Here is a 26,605-nt window from a genome sequence, read left to right as displayed (position 1 = left end):
TTATCTGTCTATGCTGGAAATTTTCCTTTTGCTGTTTTCATTAGCAGTTTTTATAGCATGCTAGACAATACCACTATCATGCTTTCTTTAATTGTATGTACACTCAACTCCTGGTCAAGTCCTGTTTACTTTTATGTACCCTGATGTTGGGAAGCAGTTGGTGGCTGGCTGGCTGGCTTCCTTCCTTATTTCTTTCTTTCCTGTCTTCTTCCTTTCTTCCCTTCATCCCTTCGTTCCTTCCTTCCCTCCCTTTTTTCTTTTCTTTCTTTTGTTGTTAACTTTTTCCATGGAGACAGGAATTCTGCTGAGGAAAATAAAGGCATTTAGTTGATACTACAGTGACACTGAGTAAACTAGTAGTATTTTACTTCTTCATAATGTACAGTCCTAGCCTCTGAGATGCTATATTGAACAGATAGCAGTTTCTCTACATTCTGCTTAAAGCATAATTCCCTTTATGTGAATTAGGGATATATGAATTGTATATATATCACCTAGTGTGTGTGTGTGTGTGTGTATATATATAAACATATATATATAATATGAATTATATATATCACCTAGTATATATATATATACATATAAACTATTTTGTATATGTCATCTAGTATATATATATAAACTATTATTTGTTAGTGAATTGCTTTTTTCTTTATGAAACAGTTTTCACATATATAGGAAAGACAAGCTATTAATTGACAATGAAATTTGTAAAACTTGGTGACTTTTTTTAGGAGATAGGTTGTTTAGTGTTTTGAAGAAACATGATGCCTGAAAACTATAAATAGAAAAGTTGTGAAGTTTTGAAGTTTGTTTGGGGGTACAGTAAATTTCTTTTGGTCAAATGAAAAAGAAAAAAAGATATAAATTTACTTTTCAAAGTGAGCATTTAGTTGACCTTAGCTTCTGTTGCACCCTGTCTTGAAGAGTTCTCATTACCCCCACTTAGGGACTTGAAACTCACAAGCATGATGCGCAGCCTAGAAGGGAACGAACTAACCTATTTAACTGTAAAATGGTAGGTTTCATTGATTAATAGTAATAGTTATAGTTTTCTGATATTTTCAGTTTTACAAATCTTCTTTTCATTTATAATGCACAATAAGATAATGTCATTAAAATTGGCATCATTTTACCTGTGAGATAAGAGACTGAGAGACATCAAAAGAATTGTTCAGAGTTATAGCGATTGGAACTCAATTACGTGTATTCTGAAGAGTGAATTTCCCTGTATCAAAAATAACATCAGTGAATAAATTTAAGGAGGACTTAATCTCTTAGGATAGTGTAGAAAGTATTCTTGCCTTAGATAGGGAGAATAAAGTAGGTGACTCAAGACTACTTATATCTCTTTCAAGTAACATTTCTTTGACTCTAAACTGCCTTTTTGAAATTTAGTAAGCTAAGATTCTAGTTAACATGACCCTCTACCAAAGCTTCTAATATGTACCTCATTTTAGCAATAAAGAAAAATTTGTTTACTTCATTACAGATAGAGCTTTGGAGAGATCTGGTGTTTGGTTTTTTCAAAGAACACATATATTTGTGAAACATGATTACATCAAAGACCGAGTAATGTACATCTCAGTTATAAGTGGTTATAAATTCTATATTTTATTTGAAATCTGTAGGAGATAAGGGAGAAAAGGGAAATTACTGTCTGTGCAACTGTCCCAAATTTCATTGTAGGCTTTCAGTAAGTGAATTGAGATAACTAGACTTACATAGCTAAGATGGGTACATTTATTGGTTCTATTTTAAAAGTTCAATATGAATACATAAACTAATACCAACTGCATGTATTTCATCTCTTCTAGTAATGTTTTATTGTTGTCTGTTCTACTGCATTTTGACATCATTAAACTCAACAGGCCACTTGCCTTAAAGACATTGCTATAGCTGTCCGTTGTCAGAATTGAGGTGTGAAACATGTAAATATGCTCTGTCTTCTTATATAACAAGTAGATTTTTGTTTAGAATCTTGGATCCCAGATAGAAAAAAAATGAAAGTAATGAAGATGAACTGCTTTCTTTCTTTTCTTCTAACTGTTCTTTTACTGGAATTTATTTTCATGTTGAAGCTTTCCAGTGCTGATGCAATTGCATGTCTGTAGAAGCTCATATTCTCCCCATTTTCCTTTAATACTGAAATTAAAGTATTTAACCTTTTATAAGGGAAGATGTTCATATATGCTTTTCATAAAGAATTATTACTTCTCATTAATTGGTGCTTGTGGTGACTGGCAAACCATAGTCTGTGGATCACATACAGCCTACTTGCCTGTTTTTGTAAATAAACTTTTATGGACCACAGTCACCCTCATTTCTTTACATACTGTCTTTGGCTGCTTTCGTATTACAATAGCAGAATTGAGTAGTTTCAACAGAGACCATATAGCCCATGAAGCCTAAAATATTTACTCTCTATCCTTTACAGAAAAAGTTTGCCAACCCTGGATTTAAATCATGGAACAAGAATAAATTATGCTTGATGATTCTGAAAAGTAGATGCAAACTTTACTGATGGTCATAAGCACTCTTTTATTTTTTTCATGAGCACTCTTGGTAGCACCTACTCCAGGACCCTCTGATTGCATCTTTACTTGACTACATCACACTCTTGAAGATAAACTTTTGGGGGACAAGTATCTGATTTTTTGGATATATCTTTCATACCAAAAAATTCCTAGATCTATAATATTGTATGGGTTCTGTAAGGAGTTGTTGAATGGGTGAATATTTTAAATCTTGTATTATCTTATGTCAGATAATAATAATAGTAATCATTGACATTTATGAGGCATTTCTTACACAGGAACTGCAAATAAATCCTTTACATTTCTAGCTCATTTAACCCTCTCAACGCTTTGAGGTAATCATTATTCTGTTTTATAAATGAGAAAACCATGGCCCAGAATGATGGCATTTCTAAGATCACACAGCTAGAAGGTAGGAGAACTAAGTACCCAAGAGTGTCTAAACAAACTCAACTATATTGCTCAACTATATTGCTTCCTCCAGCATAAACTAGCTGATCAATGTTCTCTCTCTGCTTTTAAAAGATAGGAAATTTAAACATAACTTTGGATAACGATAATGTTTCATTGATTCCAGAGATCTGATGACTTTAGTTGAGAGACTTGGATCTTAGAGAATTAGTAACAGTTTGATACTATTTGACATGGGGAGAATCTCTTTAAATTTTCTTTCCTTTTTGCCTCAGTTTTTATTTGTTTTGATTGGTCTTTTGTTTGTTTGTTTGTTTCCTTTTTTGCCTGCATGGTAAGAGTTCTATTTCTACTTGGGTATATATGGGTTACTCAAGCCTGTGGAACCTTTCTCCTTTACTTCTGAGTCTAGGTTTTTCTCACTTATATAAGTAGATGGGAATTTGGTGGGGAAGTGGTACAATGAAAACCTATTTGGGTATTGTGTTACTTTGGAAATATTTCAGAACTTCAAATATAATGTGAATATGAAAATTTTCATGTCTTTTCAATTTTCTTATCCAAATTGTGAGCAATGTGTACAAATTTAATATTTTAAATAAATTCTTAGTTTACAGAATCTTACTAGTTTACCACTGACCATCTTTAGTGTTCCTGGTTATGAATCAGTCTTCAGTTTTTATAAATTTTTACCTGAATATTTTTACTTTTTCTTTTTTTCCTTTGAACATCTTTCTTTTCTCTCTCTCTCTCGTCTTTAACATGAAGCAGATTGACCTCCCACAATTAAAGCACAAGCTTTTCTTCCCAATATGAAAAATTAGAAATTGGGACAATTACACTGAGATTAGAAAATCCCTTTTGTATTGTGATAAGTAAGATAATTAGTTGTTTTTTTTTTTTTTTTTTTTGGTATGCTGTATGGCAGGGGTCAAATTTCATTCTTTTTCCATGTGAGCATCCCATTATTGCAGCACCAGTTGTTGAATTTTTATTTGTTTTTATTTGTTTCTTTGTGGGGGTGGGGGGGTGGATAGTTCATGGGCCAGGAATCAAACCCGGGTCTCCCACATGACAGACGAGAATTCGCCTGAACTACCTTGCACCCTAGTTACTTTTTAATTGAACAATGCAAAACCAGATATATTAAGATAGCATATCTTTATCTGTAATATACAGATTACGTTTTTTACTTGCAGCTTTAGCCAAATGAAAATGTTCTGTGTATGGTCAGTTAGAAGAAAGAAAAAGATAAGTCCATGTGTACCAAAATTTGATGGTATATGATGTAACAAATTATAAAGAAGAGAACTGAACCTAATGCAGGTCTCCATATTCACTTTAATTAAGGTACTCTAGATCCAATTTAATCTGGGTGCTTAAAGTTGAAAGGCTGGTTGCTAATGGAAGAAACTAACTTCTTGAAGTTGTGGAAATATGTGATACTTAGCCTTGTGTGCACCTGTTCCAGTTCTTTATGACATACATACCAGCATTCTCCAGTACTTAGAAAAATTATAATAGTTTAATCTTCCCAGTTTTGCTTTTAATCACTGAATTAAAAAACAGGATTCTGTTTAATAAAATTTCTACAGAACTTACCAGAATGTACGTTCCTTTTATCTTAGATCCGGGTGTAACTTTAAACTTTTTCTGTTTCTGCTGTATATGATTTCATGTCTGGATTAGGAAGAGTAGGCTGTTATTTATGCTTTTAGCATAAGGAGTTTGACAGACAAAATGCACAGATTTTATGCTTGTCTTGGCCCCCATCTGTTTGAAATGATTGGGGAAAGGGCAGAGTAGAAAACATTTGCAGTACATAATATTCAAATGTGTTACTATCGCTGCTACCCAATTTAGTATGTGTAAAATTTCTTCCATACCTTAGAGAACATATTCTCTGAGATGTTGAATTACACTACTTTGTCTCCACAGCACTGCCAAAATGTCACTTTGATGTAGTCCAGTTGTTTATATGAGTACTACATTATCCTCAGTGTTTTTAATAGGAACACCCCTTGCAGTTGAGCCAGTTGTTTTTCATACCATAAAATCTCACATTGTGAATTCTCTCTTGTCAGGGCTATAAACATTTGCTTTTTTCCTTTTGAAAAGGAAGCTTTCATAGTCATTAATATTTTCAGTCTTATTTATGACTTAATGAGAATGAAATGTTATAGGACTTTTTAAGGAATGAAGAAATATGTTATGGTCACCCCTAGATTTATTCCTATATCTTTGCTGCTTTATCTTTCTTTTTTTGGCTTTTAAAGGGGGAAATTTATTAAGTTGAAAGTTCTAAGGCTGTGAAATATCCTAATTAAAGCAAGTCTATAAAAATGTCCAAATCAAAGCACCAATAAGAGGTTACCTTCACTCAAAAAGGGTTTCTCTCTCAACTGGAAAGGCACATGGTGAACGTGGGGATGTCTGCTAACTTTCTCTCCAGGCTTCTGGTTTCATGAAGCTCCCCTGGGGGCATATTCCTTCTTCATCTCCAGAGGTCTCTGGATGCATGAACTCTCATGGTTCTTGTGGCTCTGGGGTTCTGTTGCTGCTTTATCTTAGTTCAAAAGTTATAGCTGAAGTTTTTACTCCAATATGGAGTTCATAATTCTAGCAGTGCTCTAAGCCTGTTTGTTCTAGCAAAAGTATTAGACCTACAATTATGTTTTCCTTTCTGAAGCAATTTGTATAAATCCATTTAAAGAGAAATGTTTCTCACAATGTGAAGAATTGAACCTTACATCCATGTTTCATTTCAGGAACTTTGAAGCCATTAATTATAAGGGCTGAAAGTATAAGGAGCCAGGTTAAGAGAAAGAAAGTAATATCTGTAGGAAACTAATTTAATCCTTTACAGAATTCATGAAGGGTGTACAAGTGATAATCTAAGCTGTTAGGGACATCAGGGCAAATAAAAAATAATTGCTTTCATACATTATTCCTAAATTTACTTTAGCCAGTTCAGTAAAGAAATGAAAATAGCAGAAATTAATCATCTCAATTATCACTATACCCTTCTCCTAAACTGGTCCACATTTAGTCCTTCTAAGTTTAGATTATATTTGATGAGATCTATCTTCATATGATAATAGATTAAGGCAGTGTCTGATGTGGAGCTTGGCACCCAATAGGCACATAATTAATGTTCAGTGAATGAATGCATAAAGGCATAAGTTTTGGAGTCAGACAGACATAGTTTTGAATCTCAAACTTCCCACTCTCCTCCCTTGGTTTACATAACACCACACTGTTGTGGGTTTTCCCCTACCTTTCTTTCTGTCCCTAAAGTATTACTGCCCTTCTGTCTTAGGAGCTTTTCTATTTTCATTCTACATTTCCCCTGAACAATCTCATTCGTTCTCATAGCCTCAGATGTCATCACTATGCTGATGACTTTTGAATCAATTTTTCTTACTCAGATCTTTCTTTGAGTTTATAGATTAATTCCACATGGATGAACCACTCATACCTTCAACAAAAAAGCTGGATATGAGCTCCCTGAGAGAAAGGGCCATACTATCTATGCAAGCAAAATATAGTGCCTAAAACATTGTAAGCCTTCAATAATTAGTTAGTGAATGGATAAATATCTATAATGAGCTCATTATCGTTCCATTATTCTGGCATTAATCCCACTATAAAGTAGATGACTGCTTATTAGTCTACAATCTTATCTAAACTCTGTGAGGGTAGAAACCATGTGTCTTGTTCACAGTTGTATAACCCATCACATAGGTTGGTATGTAGTCATTATTTAAAAAATATTTGCTTCATTTCATTGCATTGTCTTTAGGCATATTATTTATGTTTTCTAAACTTTATATTCCTCATCCATTAAATAATGATAATGCCTCGTGATGTTGTAAAGATAAAATAATTCAAATTCAGTTATTCACTTTTCTTTTACTTTTGCTTAAAAGAGGTCAAATGTAAATTAAAAACTAGAGACATCGTTTCTTCTGTACATATATCACAAGGGGGTAGGGAGATGGATGGGATTATAGATGAGAAGAAATTGAAGAGCATACAGCCAAATGCAATGTGAGGCCCTATTTGGATCCTGGTTAATATTGCATTGAGGGATATGTGGTAGACACAATAGTGGCCCTCCAAAGATGTCTATATCTTAATTTCTGGAACCTGTTAATATGTTATGTTACTTGGCAAAGGGGCATTAAGATTGCAGATGACATTAAGATTGCTAATCAACTGACATTAAATAGGGAAATTATTCTGAATTTTCTAAATGAGCCCTGTGTAATCACAGGGTCCTTTAAAGTGGAAGAGGAAAGAACAAAAAAAGGTCAGAGTCAAGCAATGAGAGAACTCTACCTGATGTTCTGGCTTTAAAAATGGAAAAGGGACCCATGAACACCTGTAGAAGCTGGAAAAGGCAAGGAAATTGATTCTTCCCTAGAGCCTCCAGAAAGAAACACAGTCCTGCCAGCACCTTGATTTTAGCCCAGTAAGGTCCAAGTTGGACTTCTAATGTATAGAGCTATAACATGAAAAATGTGGGTAGTTTTAAAAATGTGGGTAGTTTTAAATCACTAAGTCTTTAGTAATTTGTTATAACAGCCATAGAAAACTAATACAGGAGATAATCAGAAAAGATGGAAAATTCTTGATATTAAAGAATATTTTTGTTTTGTTTTAAGTGTGATAATAGCTTTTTGGTTATGTTTTTTAAAACAGTACTCTTTTAGAGATCATTCTGAACTATTATGGAATAAATGATTCATTTAGAATTTGATTTAGAATAGTGCAGAGATGGACAAGGAATGGATGGGGTGTAGATGAAATATGATCAGTTACGAGTTTCTACATTGTCAAAGCTTGATTCTTTCCCTTTATTAAATTGTACTATGTTTTAAAAGGAAATGATTTGGTTTCTTAGCATCCTCTATAAAGATATTGGTACATTTTTAAAATTCTAGAATCATTGTGACTTATGGACTTAGACATATTTGAGATATTTCGATCCTTTGTAGCTATTATCCTTATTAATGCTCAAACTGTGCCATCTATTTCTTCAGGTCCTTTTAATACAACCCCAGTGGTCATTGACAGCTTCCTCACTTTCTAGTTTGACAAGATATTCCAGATACTCCTCATTCATTTCTTGCCCCAATACTTAGAATCAGCAATTTATCTAAGTGTTGATTCATTTTAGTGGGAAGGCAATAATTTTGGTGCTAAAGTCATTCATTCTCTAAAGAAATATCTAGTGAACAATATACCAGGGGCTGTTTTTAGGTGCTTGGGATATAGTAATTAACAAAATAGACAAATCAAAAGAATAAAAAATACGTTACATGGGGATAAGTGCTATGAGAAAAAGATAATCAAGATAAGGAGTTAAGGGAATGCTGGTTTGTATGGTAGGGGGTTGCTGTTCTGTATAAGATGGTAAGGGGAAGCCGCATTGATAAATAGCCTTTGTGCGGAGACATAAAGCAAGGGAACAAGCTGAGGGGAAAGCTTTCCAGGCAGAGAGAATAGAAGATACAGAGGCCCTGAATCAAAAGCATGCTGGCCATTGTAGAGGAATAGTAAGGGCAGTGAGCAGAGGGTAGGAGAGCATAGCAAGAAAAGAGGTCAGAGAAGTTGCTGGGGTCAGGTTCTATAAGACCTTTGATTTTGGTTTTGAGTTAGAAAGAAGCTATTGAATGGTTTTGAGCAGAAAAGTGGCATGAGCTGACTTTTTATTGGTGTCTGTTTGGTGGCAAGAACAAAAGCAATGTCTGTCACTGCATTAATCCAAGCAGGAGCTGTGGCTTGAACCAGAGCATAATGAGGAGGTGATGAGAAGTCTTCATCATGTATTTCTTTTATTATCATGAACAATTCATTTTAGCACCAAACTTGCTCTCCTACTGAATGATACATTCAACAATTCAGGAGCACTTCCTTTAATACGAGTAATCCACCGTAGAAGATACTAGCACCATCTGTGTCACTTAGGTTTCTTTGGGGTATATTATCCCCTATCCCTGATTGACTTATTCAATTTCCAAGTAAAATCTGTCATAGTGTAGTAATTTTTCACCTATTATATGTCAATAAATAAGAATATTTTACTGGAAGTTGAATAAATTACTTGATCGAAAGGAATCAGTGGATTCATTTCATGTCTATTCAAGTACAGCCTGGCCTTAGGTACTTAATGTATGCATTATTAACTTCACTACTATTTGTTAAAGTACATTGGTTTAAAATTAACAGCCATTTGTGAACAGAGATGGAAAATAAAAGTATCAAATGACCAACCCTTACTCTTAAGACAGTTAGAAATGATCTTTTTCCAGAAAACTTGCCCATTATACGACCAGGGACTCCAATTGGTCTTCTGTGATTTCTCATAGAAAGCTCCTTATAGTGTACATAAACAAGTACATTTTATGAGCTCAGCTATTTTTTAGGCACATAGTAAAAATTAGATCATTTATAATTGTTAAGATTACATAATATTACATATATAAAATTACGCCACTATTATGAAAGCTCCTGATATTATACTTGTGTGGTGCCTCAGGGTAGTAGTTATTTGAATAAAATTGACAGTCACTGACTTGAGGCCTTATAATCTTTAAAAAATAAAATTAAAGCTCAACATTGATTGCTTAAAACTTGTGTTAATAGGTAGCTTAATAATTTAAACCATCTGCTTGAAAAAATACAAAGAAGAGTTTTCTAAGATTAAAGAATTTTCACTTTCTATTTTTCTAAATGATATAACACAAAGATTTTCCCAATAACAGGATATAGGTGTTCTACTAAATTAATGAATATTATGGGGTTCAATTTTTTTCAAAGTTCTTAATCTCCAATTAATAGTAGAAATTAGTGTTAGAGAGAAGAGTAATAGCAAGAGTCTTTTTAAAATTCCATATAGTAATTTAAATTTTATGTTTAGAAAGTCATGGGTTTGTTTGCTTTTTGCAGATTTTGCCCCTTAAAATTCTCGGATTTATCACTGTTACAAAAAAAATTTCCAACAAGCAACTCAATGTGTTTTGTGCTGGATATATTTTACTTGATTAATTTGACAAATTTACCTACTATATACTCAGAAAGTATTTTAGTATCCTACCAGGTTTTCCATTAATCTTTGTTTACTTTATTTAATGATGATCTTTGCAAGTTTAGGTTTACCTGTCATAGTGATGAAAGACAAAAGCAAGGATTAATTATTAATATATGTGATTCTAAACCTTTAGAAGATGCAAAACTATTCTATTGTTAATGAAAGAGGGCCTAGTTAACTTGATTTTGAGAGAGTAAGTGATTCTGTATTTCTAGGTGAATTTTTTGAGTGTATTTTTGGAGTGTATTTGATGCAAAAGGAATAAAAACATTTTTTGCAAACACAGTCCCAGTAGGGTAGAAATTAGCCACAAAAGTTGCCAAATTTAATGAAGGTTCCTCAAGATTAAGATTTACAAAGAAAACGAGTCAAGAACTAACATCCTTCTAACATTCTCATTGTACCACTTTAATGGACACACTCATTATTCAATTTGAATAAGTCATGTATATTTTTTGCAACTTAGAGTCTTAGATTATGTCATGAGGCTAATTTTTAATGGTCCTGCTAGGACTTATAAAGAAAAAATCTATTTATTACAAATAAGTAGGGTATCATCTTTAAGCTGCTAGCTCTAAAAAAATGTGGGTAATTTTTACGTTGAGTTCAATAAATTTGAAGTATTTGGTCACTGTGCTACCCATGGATGACCTTTTTCCTATGTGGTAATAGCAAGTCTCTACAACATTATAAAATAGGTACAATTCATTTTATGTTGCTTTTATCCTGCCAAGCCCTCAAATTCTTACACTCCCTCTCCTCAGTAAGCCAAGTGAGCAAAGGCCAGTGGGGTGGCACTTGCCTGCAGAAAGGTTGTGCATTCCTGTGCTAGAATGGTGAGAAATTCAATCTGAAGAAATGAACCATCACTTTATTCATACAGGAAATAACTGTGCATAGAAATGTTCAGGGTACTGTAATTAACAAGACTGGTGTAGCTTTGTGTGCAGGCCAATGTGCTAGCAACACAGCAACAAAACAGAGGTGTAACACTTTCTTTCATATCTAAAGTGGTAAAATGGAGCAGTAACAGAAGGCAAGACTTTTTTTCCCAAGAAAGGAACAGCAATAGAGCTTAAAGCTTTGTCATATGTGTTTAAGACAGCCACATGTTTCATGTTTAAGAACGATTTCTTATGTTGATTAAATTAATTCCCCATGTACCTTCTCCTTGAAGCATGGGCCAGATGGATTATATGTCATTTTACAATGACTAATGGAGAATTATTGCACTCTTCCATTGGTAAAAGTGTTTCAAAGACTCAGTACATTAGGGCTTCTGCACAGAAAATGTGATAAAATAAAGATAAATGATAGACAAAAGGGTTTGACTCTTCCTGAATTCTGGTTTACAGATTTTTGTTGGTAACTCTGATATTGATCAAATTGGTGAGTTCTCTGCCTACTGTACTCAAATAACCAATTCCTGAGATACCAGGGTTTCAAAAAGAGAGAAAAAGTTACTTGTTAGGCATGAAGCAGGAGATCAGATGGCCTGTTGGCCTAAAAATCTTTCTCCCCAAACTGAAGTAATTCTTATAGTTTTATAGTATCATAAGATAGGCAGGTTTTAGGATAATGAGCACAGTAATTTGAGATGTCAAGATTAGAGATGATCTAATTATTGAGCATGCACAGGTTGATTATTTGCTTAGTCACAGAATGGATTAAGAAAATGGCAGCCTTAGTTGATGATGGGGGTGATTTTTAGCATTATAATGAGTTATAGCTCACTTGTAGGTTAAAGTTTATGCAACTGCACATGTCAGGTGGGCCAATTTTGGTTAGATTCACCTCCGTCTATAAAAAATATCTTTGGAATTGGGGTGGGTCAGTTCTGGGCTGACTCAAGGTCTTCAACTAACAAACATCAGGGGCTGTCTTTAGTGATCATAAGAGTCTAAAGTTGAAAAAACAGATTTAAGGGGTATAAGTAAGGGTCAGTCACAAGGTTTTACAATCACAAGATAAAGGCTATATAGTTAGACAGTCATTATCAAAGATTAAGGCAGCTGGATTTTATTTTGCAACTTCACATATTTCCCTTTGGTTATTCTACTATATTAAAAAGAAAAAAAGATGCAGTAATCATAATAATTTGTTGAATGCAGTAATCACAATAATTTGTTGAATCCTAATTTCTTGGTTACAAATCTCCCATTATTTGAAATCCTGAACCTATTCCACTTTTTAAAATATCTGTCTCTTTGTTCTTCTTTTTTTTTTTTTTTAACTGAGCTCCTGTTTTGGGATTTTGTTTGTTTGTTTGTTTTTTGTTTGTTTGTTTGCTTGGGAACATGGTCTGAGAATCAAACCCTGGTCTCCTGCATGTCAGACAAGCATTCTACTGAATCACACATGCACCCTCAGTCTTCTTTTAAAAGGCAAAATGAATGTGATTTGGAACCTTCCCTTTTCCTTTTAATCAAATATTAATTTCTTACCTTCTATTGTATACTAAATTTCTAGGAGCGAATAGGAAGAAGTATACAATTTGTCCCATTTTCATAATAGTTTATAACTGGCTTAAGGAGGAAAAGATATTATAGGACATCGATAAATAGCAGCTAAATTATATAGGTGGGGGGTCAGAGATGTTAAGAGGAACAAGAGATCACTTCTAGTTGGGATGGTGAGGGAAGATTTTAGAGAAGAAAATGGAACTTACATGAGCCTTACAGAATGGGAAAATGAACAGTAGCAATAGAGAAAGGGACAGTCCACAGGGACTGATATGGCATGCGTATTAGTTAGGGTTCTCTAGAGAAACAGAATCACAGGGAACACTCACAAATATAAAATTTATAAAAGTTTCTCATGTGACCGTGGGAACGCAGAGTCCAAAATCTGCAGGGCAGGCTGTGAAGCCGACTATTCCAGTGGAGGGTGCGGATGAACTATACAGGAGAGACTTGCTGGCCGAAGCAGAAAGAGAGCCTGTCTCTTCTGAATCCTCCTGAAAAGGCTTCCGGTGATTAGATTGAGCATCACTCATTGCAGAAGACACTCCCCTTGGCTGATGACAGATGGAATCAGCTGTGGATGCAACTGATGTGATCATGATCTAATTCTATGAAATGTCCTCATTGCAACAGACAAGCCAGCACTTGCCCAACCAGACAAACAGGCACCACCACTTGGCCAAATTGACACATGAAGCTGACCATGACAGCATGTTTAAAGGACAGTGAGTAAACTATAATATTGTGTTTATGAGTACACACTCTAGTGCCACTTCCTTGGTTCAGGACTGCCATTTGCTGTTTGAATTTGGGCAGGTTTTTTAACCTGCCTCAGATTTCCTCATGAGCTAAAAAGGAAAGGAAAGTAATTGTACCTAAATCATAAGTTGTTGTAATGGTTCAACAATAGTATTTTCGAATAATGATGACACAGGTAAATATTAAATTAGTATAATCTAGTAAGAATGATGACAGTGATGTAGGGAAGTGTGAAAGACAAGACTGTAAAGAAAATTGGGGGAACTCACTTTGGGACTGTTTATAGTTTTCGGTGAGGACTTATAGAAGCTTTATCAGCAGGGAAATATGATCAAAGTAGTGTTTCTGGAAAATAATATAGCAGAATAAATTTAGGAAACTGGCAGCAGAGAGACAGATTAGGAGATTGTTGTAGTAGTCCAGCCTTGAAGGATTCAAGATCAGAACTCAGATGATAGAGGATGGGTTTTGATTAGAAAGAAGAATTCAAGATCAGAACTCAGATGGTAGAGGATGGGTTTTGATTTACTTTGAAACAGTTGTTAGGGCCTAGGAACTGACTGTTAGGGACATGGGAGGCAAAGTGCCTAGATGAATGGAAAAATTCAAACAAATATGGGTTCTTGGAAGAGCTGGTAAGATGTACTAGATGAGGAAATTCATTTTGTATATCTTAAATTTAACTGCTGGTGTTCCAAGAGAAATCAAGCCCGGTATAGAAATTGACAACTCATGAAAGTGAGAGTTGTGCTGTGTAAGTGAAGTAAAAAGAGAGTGCACAAAGTAAAAATTTTACAATGTTTTCCTTTCTCATTTCTGTAATAGAAAGCATAAGTCTAAGAATAAAAACATGTTCCAAGTCCAGTTGGTTTACCTGAAACATTGACGATAGTGGATCTCTCTGGTCTGTAAAGTGCCATTTCACAGATCAAGTGCCAATCAGAACACTTTAGGAGATGTGCTAAGTGTTTATATAAATGGTGGGGTTTCTGAATCCATCATTAGTAATCATTGCAAGTAGACTTCATTTTGGTGAAGGAGAATGATCCTTTCATTTATCCTAATTAATCTTAACCACTCTAACCACATCTTTAATATAGATACTGTCAACATGTGTATATGTGTATATGTCTGTGTATGCAGACTCTGTTATTTTTTTTTTAGGGGGGGGGTGCATGGTCTGGGAATCGAACCCGTGTCTCCTGCCTGAAAGGCAGGCATTCTAATCACTGAACTACCCGTGCACCCTGTATACACTGTTAATTTGTATTACTTGTTTGCTTTTCTTAAAAGTTTTTCCTCTTTTACCTTTTTAAGTGTATACCCTTTCTTTTCCATTAGATTGTAACTCCCTGTTGGTTAAAGAGCAGGACTTCTGTTGGTTTCAATCCTCAATTAGTTTTTGCATTCATTCATCCATTCATTCATTCATTCCAGGCACTATTTCTTGCTAGAGTGATGAATTAGGTATATATTTGTGCTCTCAGGGAGCATACAACCTAATTTGGGAAGAAAAGTAATTACCAGATACATAGGACAGAAAAATAAAAATGTCATTACTGACAATGAAGACAGCCTGTACATAGACCTATAAGAAAAAGTGAGGTAGTTTGTGGCTGCTCTTGCACAAAGTGAAAGGTAGATTGGTGAAGATAAAGTTGTAGGGGCAAAGAGAAACCATTGGAGAGATTTTTACAAAGTGTTAAAAGCACGGACTACATTTAGTGGACAGAGAAAATGAAGGTCTTTGAAATGTTTTAGCAGAGTTTAATTGGGTCAGGTTTCAGTCTAGGTGATATGGGGAAGATGAATTTAAGGAAGACGAAGTTTGAGTATCTAGTTCTAGGTAGAAGACAATTAGGGCTTGAACCAGGGCAGTATTAGTAGGAATGGAAAAGTGGTAGTAAATTCAAGAACTGTTTGTAATGTAAAATTAGCAGGACCTGTTATTAACAAAGAGAGTGATGGGGAAGAGGGAAGGATCAAGGATGCTTCTTATGTGAGTGTGTGATTGATTCCGGTCTATTAGAAAATATGGAAAGAGAGAGAATATAGTGAATTTGTCTTTGTTTTCTTCAAACATTAAGGTTTTTAATGTGCCTATAATGTAACTGGGCATACACATTTAATGCTTATTAATAATGGGATGAGAGACAAGACTTAAGAGAAAGTTTGAATTTCCTATTTGGTGAGGATGCGTTTATTGGTTTTCTATCTCTTGGGAATAATGAAATTATCTAAAATTGAGATGGACTGTGGACTTTGGACCCTCTACATGATGCCCAATAAAAACAGGTGGCTGAAGGATGCACTGATGGAGAAGCAGAATGACAAACAATGGTGTATACTTATGAATGAAGGTTGTGCTGCTACAAAAAGGAACAATGTTGTGAGGCATGCAATGATGTGAATGAACATGTGGGACATTTAGTGAGGCAAAATAAGCCAGAAGCAAAAAACAACAATGGTGTGGTCACCTTTAAAAAATACTTATAAGAAAACAAGGGCCTAGATTGTAAGCTTTTAGAGCATTCACATTAAGTCTGGAGTGGTGATTATTATTTCTGGATTCTGAGAGGCTGTTTTATATATAACCTGATATTTAGAGATAAAAACGAAGCCAAACAGGTTGGGGTAAAAGTAATTCAGAACATAGGGGTAAGAAAGATAGTGTCTATATTTTAGAACCACCCATACTCTTTGAGACCAATGGAAGAAAAGTTTATTTGATCTGAAACTGAAATTATCTGTAGTACATAATCTAATTCAACCTATCTGTATAGCTCATTTGAACAACTGAAACACATAGAGCACAGAATGAGAAAGAGGTCCTTTAATTCTGTAAAGATTATTATAATGCCTGGAAACATCCTAGAGTGTATTAACCAGATAATCAAAAAGTATTGGCAAAGTCCCCTGAGAAAAGGGAGAAAGACTATGGAACTAATAAACCTAACTATCAGGGAATCCCATGATACTGTGTCAAACTTTAGGGACACCCAAATCAATAGGCCATGCCCTCGATCATGAGGCATACTCATGTGAAGCTTATGTAGATAGCATAGAAGCTTAGACTACCTATAGGCATGCCTAAGAGTTACTTCTGGAGGGCCTCTCTTGTTGTTCATATGTGACCTCAGTCTCTCTAAGCCCAACTCTGCAAGTGAAATCATTGCCCTCCCCACTATATGGGACATGACCTCCAGGGATTAAAGTCTCCCTGGTGACATGGGAGAGGACTCCTGGGGTGAATCCAGACCTGGCACCGTGGGATCAACAATTACATCCTGACCAAGTAGGGGGAAAGAAGCATAATTAATAAAGTATCAGTGGCAGAGAGAGAGTTCAAATAGAGTCGAGAGGCTACTCTGGAGGTTGCTCTTACTCAGGCTTCAGTAGACCTTGCTACTTATCATAACATACCAACCCCCAACTAGGACTATTCCAGCCAATCCTAAAGAACACCTGGGACAATTTATAAGATTCCATAAGAGTTCCAGGCACTAGAGTTACTTTCCAGAAACCTACACCTCCAGATGGGCCCCTAGTCCAGATAAGTCCTGAAACCTAGGCCAGCCTCTCCAGAACATCAGCTAGTTCCATCTCCCTACCCCACATTAGTGACAGACCCTTCCAATATAAAAAATTTAGAATTGCCATAGTCCAAACAATCCCAATGAGAGGTATGGAAAGATCAAAGTTGATGGTGGAATTATACATAGAAGATAGACTTAACAAATGAATATGAATGCTGAATCATTAAATAGATATCTCTTTTAATCTCCAGTATTTTAGAGCAACTAGAAGTAAAAACGTGAAATTGTAATCCATGTTAAAGTCTGAAATATGTTCTACAACTAATTGTGGTTCTGTGCTTGGAAATTTATAGCTTTTTTGTATATATGTTATTGTTCACACAAAAAGAAGAATAAAAATGTCGATTGTAATGATAAAATGTATCCAAGCCCTCTAGTCTCCTATATTCTGGACAGCTAGAGGGAAAAAATATGAGAGGATTGTATGGTAGCCCGTGACAAACTCTGGGATTGGTCCTGTAACTACTTTTTGAAGAGTGCTTTGAAAACTATTGCTTTTTTATTTCTTTTCTTTTATATATGTTATACTATACAACAAAAAAAGTTTTAAAAAAATGTAATGCTAAGCAGAGAAGTCCAAGTGACTAAGAAGAAATACCTCCTCATCTTTATTCGCTTTAACCATATGTCCTCTTGGAAGCAGAGATAACTCTTTTCCTATAACATCCTATGCATATATCTGTCATAACTTTTTTCACTGTGTTGTGATTTTTTATTTCTTTTCTATTCATCTTGGTAGCCACAACCCTGGGTTTGGTATATAAGATTGCCATAAATATGAGTTAGGTAACGAGTGGTTATTAGAAATATTTGTATTTTTTTATTATTAGAAAAAGTTTATATTTGTCTTATCCTCATTCTTTATTCTTCTGTGTCTTACCTTCTAGCATCTTCAACTGGAAGAATCTCAAGCAGTATGACTTCCCCAGGGGCAGTGGCACCAGCCAACCTAACTGGAGGGCAGCCCCAGCCAAGCGAGCAAGACACTTTAGTGCAAAGAGCTGAGCACATTCCTGCAGGGAAACGAACTCCAATGTGTGCTCACTGTAACCAGGTCATCAGGTTGGTTAGTTATTTTGTGAAATTTTTTTCAAGGACTTAATACCAATGTTGATTTTTTGTTTAATATTCTGAAAGAATCAAATTGTGGTAGTGAAATTATTCTAGTCATTTTTCTATGTGATCAGTATTATTGATATGTCTAAATGTGACTATATATATGTTAGAATCTATTTTAATGAAAAATAATCTTAGGCTCTGTGAAAATAAAGCTAAAAATACTAATTTTGTCAGTATTAATTCCTATCAGAACTAAGGAAAAATAGTGAGTAATGCAGCCTTTCAGAGAATAATAAAATTTTAAGACTTGAAGGGACCCTGCAGATCACTTATCTCAACTTCATTATTTTACAAATTATAATAGTAAGAACTTTTCATTTAGATGAAAAATAACTACTGACTTAAAGAACTTTGAGATCTAGAAAAAAGAAGACTGAATTTCAAAAGACTAAGCTCTGAAAAGATATAATTAACTTCAGGTATATTCTTAAATGTTTTAAATATTAGATTTGATCATAACTCGCTTCTATAAAATACTTTTTCTCCAAATCTATTTTATTGTCTCTTAAATTCCAATCAGGAAAAAGGCCCGGCAGTACACTTAAGTGAGAGTACTAGTACCCTGACACTTATTAAATCTTTGAATGTTTCTTAATAAATAACTTTTAAAATATTATGAGGTATAGATGTGACTGTTGATTACAGGGATCCTATCAAAAGGGCCTTCTTGCGTGTTTGTGAATTTTGCTTTGTTGGCAGTAATCATTTGAAATGATTGCTCAAGCTCCTTTCCCCTTATTTATCCTGTTTTGAAATAGTTGAAACAGTGACTTCTCTAAAGTTGAGTAAGGTTTAGATTATTTGCATTTACCCCTCCTTTATTGTATAATTATTGCTTAGGATAATGTTTCTAGGTAATACTTAAAATGGAGATCAAGAAACCTTAAAATTTTATGTAAGAGCCAAATATGCATACTCCTCTCCTAAACCTCCTTTAATTAAATAATATATGTCAAGAATATAGTACATAATAGGTGATTAAAATTAGAATAACTTTTTTTTAATTTAATGAGAGTCCATTTTCGTTGTAATGTTTTAAAAATATAGAAGAATAGAAAACAACGGGCTTTCCAAGATAACTGCTTTTAGTAGTTTATTTTAGTTCAGACTTTAAAACACACTCACAGAAGAACACAGTTTTACAGAAATGGAAACATAATACTCAGTGTTTGTAACCTGTTATTGTTCACTTAATTATATCCTGATACAGTCTTTCTTTTTCCAGTTCATATTTTTCATGACTGCATAATATAACATTGTTGTAATGTGCAACAAATTATGTAGTGTTTTTTTGGATTTTTTTTCAGGAAATTGAGATTGCTTCCAACTTTTATATGCTATAAGCAATGGTTTGTGAGGCACATGTATATTATTTCCTTGGGGTAAATTTCTAGAAATGGAATTGTTTCAATGGAAATACCTGTTTTATGTTTTAATTCATATTATCTTTTACCATTTAGAATGATTACATCTATTTCTGCTCTCATCAGAAATGAATTAGAATGCTCATTTACCAATACTCTTGACAGTAGCAGATATTGTCAATCTTTCTATTATAAAGGCCAGAAATTGTTGTGTTTTACTTTTTATTTCATCGATGACTAATGATGTTTTCATATATTTATTTCCTGTCAGTATTTCCTTTGTTCTGCATTCCCTGTTTGTATCCTTTGCCCATTTTTCGTCAGGGAAATCCATATTTTTCTTACAGATTTATAAGGGCACTTTGTATATTAAGCATGTAAGCCTTCTTTCATATGTTAAAAATACTGTTTTCTCATTTTTTAATTTTTGTTTTCATTCTTTAGGTCATTTTTTATTTTCTTTGTTTTACCTCACTGGAGCTTTGATTTTATATAGTTTAATCAATCTGTTTTTTCTTTATTGTTCTACCTTTGGTGTCTTGATTAGAAAGACCTTCCACACCACAGGATTATAAAAATATTCTCTAATATTTTCTTCTAGAATTTTTTTATTTCTCTGTTTACTTACATTATACCTGTAATCTATCTGTGATGTACTTAGCTATAAAGTGTACTTTACCACTATCTAATGTCCCTTAGTTCTCCTAACTACCTTACCATGTTTATCACTGATTTGAAAAAGACAGAAAGAGAAGGAAACAATGTGTGAAATCTGGAAGAATAGATTTAAGATGGATTTAGGCTCTTTATGAGGCTTATAGGAGACACCCCTCTCCTAGAGTTGTCAGATTTAGCCAAAAAATAAAAAACACAATCCCATACCCCTCCCCCCACCACACACACAAACAAGAATCCCAGTTTAACTTGAACTTCAGATAAGCAACAAAAAATTTTAGCTTCAGTATGTCCTGTGCAATATTTGAGACATATGCTAAAAAATTATGTTTTTTTCCTAAAATTTATATTTAATTGGGCATCCAGTATTTTATCTGGCAATTTCTCTTCCCTCATTCAATTCTAGACATATTGTGTGACTTTTATAGTATGTTAGCCTAATTAATACCTTCCCATGATAATCTTGCCTTCACCTGGAATTTCCTCCATGAAACTGTATCATGCCTCCTCAGTGCTAAATCTCTGGCACAAAGTAGATACTCAGCAAATGTATTTTGTTTTTCTACCAGGGGTGATTGTTTCAAAATTTCCTGGTGATTTTCTGCTTCTCCTATGAAGGTTTTAATTGGAGAGAGGTTGTGCTGTTAATGAGCTTGAAGATGGCAGCAGTTTCCTGAAGACTCTAGCTTCTGTGATCTAGCCTATTCCTCCCTGCCATTTCTCATGTTGAAATTCCAGGGCTGATAGCCAGGTAGAAACCATTACTTCAAACTAATAACCATAGGTATTAGGGGAGGGTGATTTACACATGGTGACAATCATATTCAAACAGCTAGGGGAATGGTCCCATTTTAACATAATAAGAATCCCTTGAACATTTTTCAAGGATGGATGTGAGAAGATGAAAATATTAAAAATACCCGCCTATTGTTATAACAAGTTTAGGATTATGATATACTCCATGCTTGCTTTATTAATGGTGGTCATTTTTTTGTTGTTGTTAAAGATATGACGGTAGTTAAATTAATAGAATCTCTTCTGGGCAGGGACATTTTTATTGTTGTTTGATTAATATTTGTAAGGGTATCATACTGTTAAGCATGAAATTTCAAATCTATGTATACTTGAATATTTAAAGTATTAATAAACTAACATTACTGATGTAATACTCTCCAAACAAAGTGTAATCTAAGAAAATTTTAGTGACTTATTTTAGAGTTCAGTTCTGGGCTGGCAGGGGGTCCTGTACCTCTTTCTTTGGCCCAGAGTAGTTTAGTAATTTTGACATCACTTATTGCTACTTAGTAGCTCCATGACCTAGGGTAAATTATTTATTTCCATATATTTAGGTTACCTTGTTTCTGAAAAATATATAGTAATAGTGTCTTCTTCATTGGGAGGTTTGGTGAAATAAATGAGATAATATATAAAGAACTTAGATTAGTGCCTGGTTCAAAGTAGGTATCTACTTAATAAGAATTAGCCAGTAACAGTATAGTAGTAATTAGAGGTTATGTGGGAAGGGGAGAATCTGTAGAGATTTCCAGTGCCTAGCACAGTATCCAAAATGCAGAAGGTATTTTGTAAATGTTTGACCTTATCAGATCGTGCATATGACTCTATACCTACTCATTATTCAAGCCATAGTATCTACTGAGTAAGAGTCATTTTCCTAAAAGTGTTATTATAGTGTTACTGCCTTACAGAAGTATTGAAACTATTATAAAATCTAGTGTGGTAATGCTTCATCCAATAAATACAGCGATGCTTTTCATTTCTACCTGTATTTAGTTACTTTATCTTTAGGTTCGTATTAGTAAAATAAAAATAAGATCTGACTTGCAACTTTGTTCATATAATTTATGGTATTTTAGCTACCTAGGCTTGTGTTTAGGGATACTATATTCTGAATAAAATTAACCTTTATGGAGAATGGAGTCACTCCTGTTATTTGTGTACTGTTGTAAGCAATAATTATTGGCTGGATTAACAAAATGGCAGGCCACATCAGTGGCTGACCTCATGTCTGATTATCAGAATCTCTGACATCCTGTAACCACCCACTTTTAGCATTTCTAGAAAATTTGCTTATGATAGAGAAAATCTGCAGATCAAAGTAGAAATTACATTCTCCATTCCCACCTAAGTTGGAAGACATATTTTTGATGTATAATAATCTTGCTATATGAAATAAATATGCATTATGTTAATAGAATGAATGTCCAATACTTATTGGTCCTTCATCATAAAATTTTATATTGCTCTGGATTATCCCAGCACTTGTTATCAGTTAAACATTAAAGCTTCATTTATAAGGGAAGTTAATAGAAGCAGAGATTTGTTCATGCCAAGATCATATAACAGTAATTAACATAACACATTTGTCTGGTGCTCAAATGCTAAAGCAGCTTGAATAGCCTGTAGTCGGTTCAGAGACCTAGTCAAAGCATAATTCTAGTTCCTGGTCTCAGTGTCTGTATTACTTACCAAAGCAAGAGGCATTAGATCAAGTGACATTCTTGTGGACACCTATTTTTAACACAACAAGTTGCAGTTGCAACCTTGATACTTTCAATATTGAATATTATAACCTGGAAAACTGTGCAAAATGTAAGGTTTATTTTATAATTTGTGTTGTTTGTTTTTCACATACTGATTTCTAAATATTTCAGATTTGCAAAAACCTTTTTAAAATAAGAGCAAACTAAGGCAAATTTTCTTTCTTTCTTTTTTTTTTTTTTTTTGCAGCTGTTTCTGTAAACCTCAGAAACTTGAATCACTGAATGTTACCATTGAGCTGGTTATCTCTGTATAGCACTTATTTAACTTTAAATTCCATAAGATAATTTTGTTTGGGTCCCATATTTTAAAAAGTTCTGATCTACTTAATATTGAAAAGTTTATGGATGTTTGACCTAAATTTTATTTTCTAGGCATTACATTGACTCATTTAGTTGCCTTTTACAAATGAGTAGAAGTTACATTTTAGAAAATTCTGCTAAAGCTTTGATCAAGTTTGCTATGGAACATTTCCTACCCAATTTCTTTGACCGGATAGGTAATCAGATTAATGTAACCAAAACCACATTTTAGCTTCCTCAATAAATGTGCGCTTTATGAAAACTAGCTTATTTCTTGACTCTTGTATCTAATGACATTAAAGTCTATTGGCAATTTGTGTTATAGTTATGTGAACCATTCAAGTTTATCTTGTTAGAATCTTTGTGAAAGAAGTAGGATTTCTGGTGCTTGAGTTTCTTCTTAGATATACAATGCTTGGGGAAAAAAACACCTGAATATTGTTCTGTCTTTGCCTGCAATGTAGCACCAGAACAACCACATCCAGTTAATCTTTTGTTTATTCCAGTGAGAGAATTTTAACATAATTGATTTAGTTTTTGCCCAGTGATTTTTCAAACTTTTCTAAGGAGGGCTTCATTAGGTTACTCCGGGAACAGACAAGCAAGGTTATCTCACCATCTACTGAAGTCTCTGAGCACTTCCTTGTTAATGAGTTTTATTTGTTTTCCTTTTTGGTTAAGATTTTATTTGAGAATAAAAGGTTTCCTGGCTTAATGTGTTAATTCCTGAATTTGAGGAAACAAAATGAAAGATATTGACCAAGATTTATGAACAAGGATTATTAAAGCTGTAATATAATTTTGTTTACACACTATATTTTTATATTGCAAAATTGGAAAGAACATAAATATTTGGCATCTATATACTGTAATATTATGGTGCCATTAAAATGCTGTTTTACAAGAATACTAATGTTTAATGCATTCTTAACATATACCAAATGTCATACTCAGAACTTTTTACCTGTATTCCCATTTAATTCACACGGCAAATCTTTTCTTAAAAATATTTGTTATTGTGAAGTAATAACATGTGTACAAAAAAGCAGTAAATTTCAAAGTACATTTTAACAAGTAGTTATAGAACAGATTTCAAAGTTTGGTATGGGTTACAGTTCTACAATTTCAAGTTTTTCCTTTTAGTTGCTGCAAAACACTGGAGACTAAAAAGAAATATCAATATAATGATTCAGTAGTCAAACACTAGTTTGTTAAATCCAAACTTCTCTGTTATATCTCCTCCTTTTCCTTTGATTTTTCTTCCAGTCTTTATTGATATCATGTTGAAAAGGGGTGTGACAATATGGGGTAAGGATTAGAACTGGTTGATGTTCTTGGAGAGACTGGCACGTATAGGTTTCAGGTCTTACCTGGCCTAAGAACCATCCGAAGATTATCAATTTCTGAAAAATAAACTTAGTGCGTGAAACTTTTATAGGTTCTCAGATTGAACAAGGTGTTCTTTAGGGTTAACACAAATGAAGTTGATTTGGAGCTGGCAACCCATGGCAATTAGCAATATCTAGCTGAAACTTGTAGAAGAGCAGCTCCAGAATAGCCTCTCAATCCTATTTGAACTGTTTTATCCACTGGTCCCTTTTTTTTTGTATGCTGTGTGGTGGAGTCAAATTTCATTATTTTTCCAAATGAGTATCCAGTTATTATAACACCATTTGTTGAATTTGTTTTTTTGTTTGTTTTGCTTGATATACGTGGACTTGGAATTGAACCCAGGTCTCCCACATGGCAGGCGAGGATTCTCCCACTGAACTACTCTTGTACCCCCTGGTCCCTTATATTGTTACGTTTTTTTTCTCCCTTTAGTCAGGAGGACATTATTGATCCCATAGTGCCAGAGCCAGTCTCATCCTTGGGAATCATGTCCCATGTTGCCAGGGAGACCCACACCCTGGATGTCATGTCCTATGTAGTGGGGAGGGTAGTGATTTTACTTGCAAAGTTGGGCTTATAGACAGAGAAAGGCCATATCTGAGCAACAAAAGAGTTTCTCTGAAAATAATCTTTGGGGCTAATTATTGGTAGACTTAGCTTCACTACAGAAAAAATAGGTTTTGTAAGAGCAAGCCTCAAAACCAAGGACTTGGGCTATTAACTTGGGAGTCCCTAGTTTTTGAGAAAGTCTCAGGGGTTTCCCAGGTGGGAAAGTTTAATAGTTCTATATTTTTCTCCAGTTCTTCAAGGGACTTTGCCAATACTTTTTAATTACCTGCCCAACATACTCTGGGATGTATCCAGATATTACATTGAGTTATACAGGTTTACAAGCCCTCATTCCTATCTAGGCTCCATGTGTTTGGATTGTTGAAATTAACTGTCTAGACAGATTGAGTTAGATTGTGTGCTACAGAAAATTTAGGTTTTGGATAAAATAAACCTTTCTTCCTTTGGTCTCATACAGTAGGTGAAGTTCTAAAATACAGACAAATGTCATCCTTACCCCTGTATTCTTTTTTTTTTTTTTTACATGGGCAGGCACTGGGAATCAAACCCGGGTCCTCAGGCATAGCAAGCAAGCATTCCTGCCTGCTGAGCCACTGTGGCCCGCCCCCTGTATTCTGATTTACCTTAGTCCCAAACAGATCGGCTCCATTCTTGTCTCTAATTGAAGCCTGATCTCTTTTCAGTTTCTTTAACAGTTGTGTGTAGCACTGCTGACTTTCAGACCTGCAAAACTCCAACTCTGAATCTTAGGTGTCACACCGGTACCCAAGATTCCAGGAAAATACCACATTATACATAAATAGCACAGCATCTCAGAATCTAGAAATAACACCTGAAGCTCAGGAATAAATTTGACTGCTATAAGAGCTTATAATCTAGGCCTCAATTTTCTTATACATATTCTCTAAAAGAAACCATACAATATTTGTCCTTTTGTTTCTGACTGATTTTGCACAGCATAATGTCCTCAAGATTAGTTCACTTTGTTGCATGTCTCACTTCTTCATTCCTTTCCTTTGCCACACAGTATTCCATCATATGTGTACATCTCAGTTCACCTTTCTGCGTCTCAGTCATTGTACCCTTAGGCCACCTCCATCCATTGGGCATCATGGCTAATGTCCTAAATATACAATCCATGTCTCACAGTATCCTCACTTAGTTGTACAATCATCATCACTCTTGATTTTAAATAATTTTCTTTGCTTCAAAGAGATAAATAACAGATAAACACACCCTCACCAAAGAGAAAATCCACACCTCCCCCTTAACTCTCATCCCTACCCCCCCTCCATTATTTACCCTTAATATTGCTGTGGTACTGGTGATATCTTCCTGTTAAATATAGGCCATAGCATGCCTGGTAGTTCCCTCTATACCCCTCTATTATTGACTTTTTTACAAGATTAATACCTTTGAAGTGGTTCGTTCAATAACTTATTTATATTTGTAGTGTTAATCATTGAGATACATGGCTCTACACAACCCCTTTCAATCATATTCACCTTCAATGTGGCAACAATATTCCTTATAAATGGACTAATAAATTATCATCAGTTCTATCCATTCCCATACATTTAAGTTCATCTTCATTAGGTAACTGTTCACTCATCTCTAGCTTCTGTGTATCTTTACTAGGATCATATTAGCAAAATCATACAGTTACTATCCCTTTGTGTCTGACTTATTTCGCTCAGCATTATTTCCTCAAATAATTATTTCCTCATGTTGTCATATGCTTCCGGACCTCATTTCATCTTACT

The 26,605-nt window shown here is 34.3% G+C and overlaps 1 protein-coding gene across 14 annotated transcripts in view; it reads left to right on the top strand.

Moving 5' to 3' along the window:
* PDLIM5 (PDZ and LIM domain 5) overlaps positions 1-26,605 on the top strand; it is a 241,396-nt gene that overhangs the window by 179,481 nt on the left and 35,310 nt on the right. For all 14 annotated transcript variants that reach the window (XM_077142839.1, XM_077142838.1, XM_077142837.1 and 11 more), the window contains one exon: positions 17,749-17,923. In XM_077142839.1, coding sequence (XP_076998954.1) covers positions 17,749-17,923 — 175 coding nt within the window. The remainder of the gene's footprint in view (positions 1-17,748; positions 17,924-26,605) is intronic.

The sequence above is a fragment of the Tamandua tetradactyla genome, chromosome 24 (assembly GCF_023851605.1).
Source record: "Tamandua tetradactyla isolate mTamTet1 chromosome 24, mTamTet1.pri, whole genome shotgun sequence".
In the NCBI taxonomy this organism is placed as follows: Eukaryota; Metazoa; Chordata; class Mammalia; order Pilosa; family Myrmecophagidae; genus Tamandua; species Tamandua tetradactyla.
Note: the sequence above shows the minus strand (reverse complement) of the source record. Positions and strands in the feature narration are given on the sequence as shown.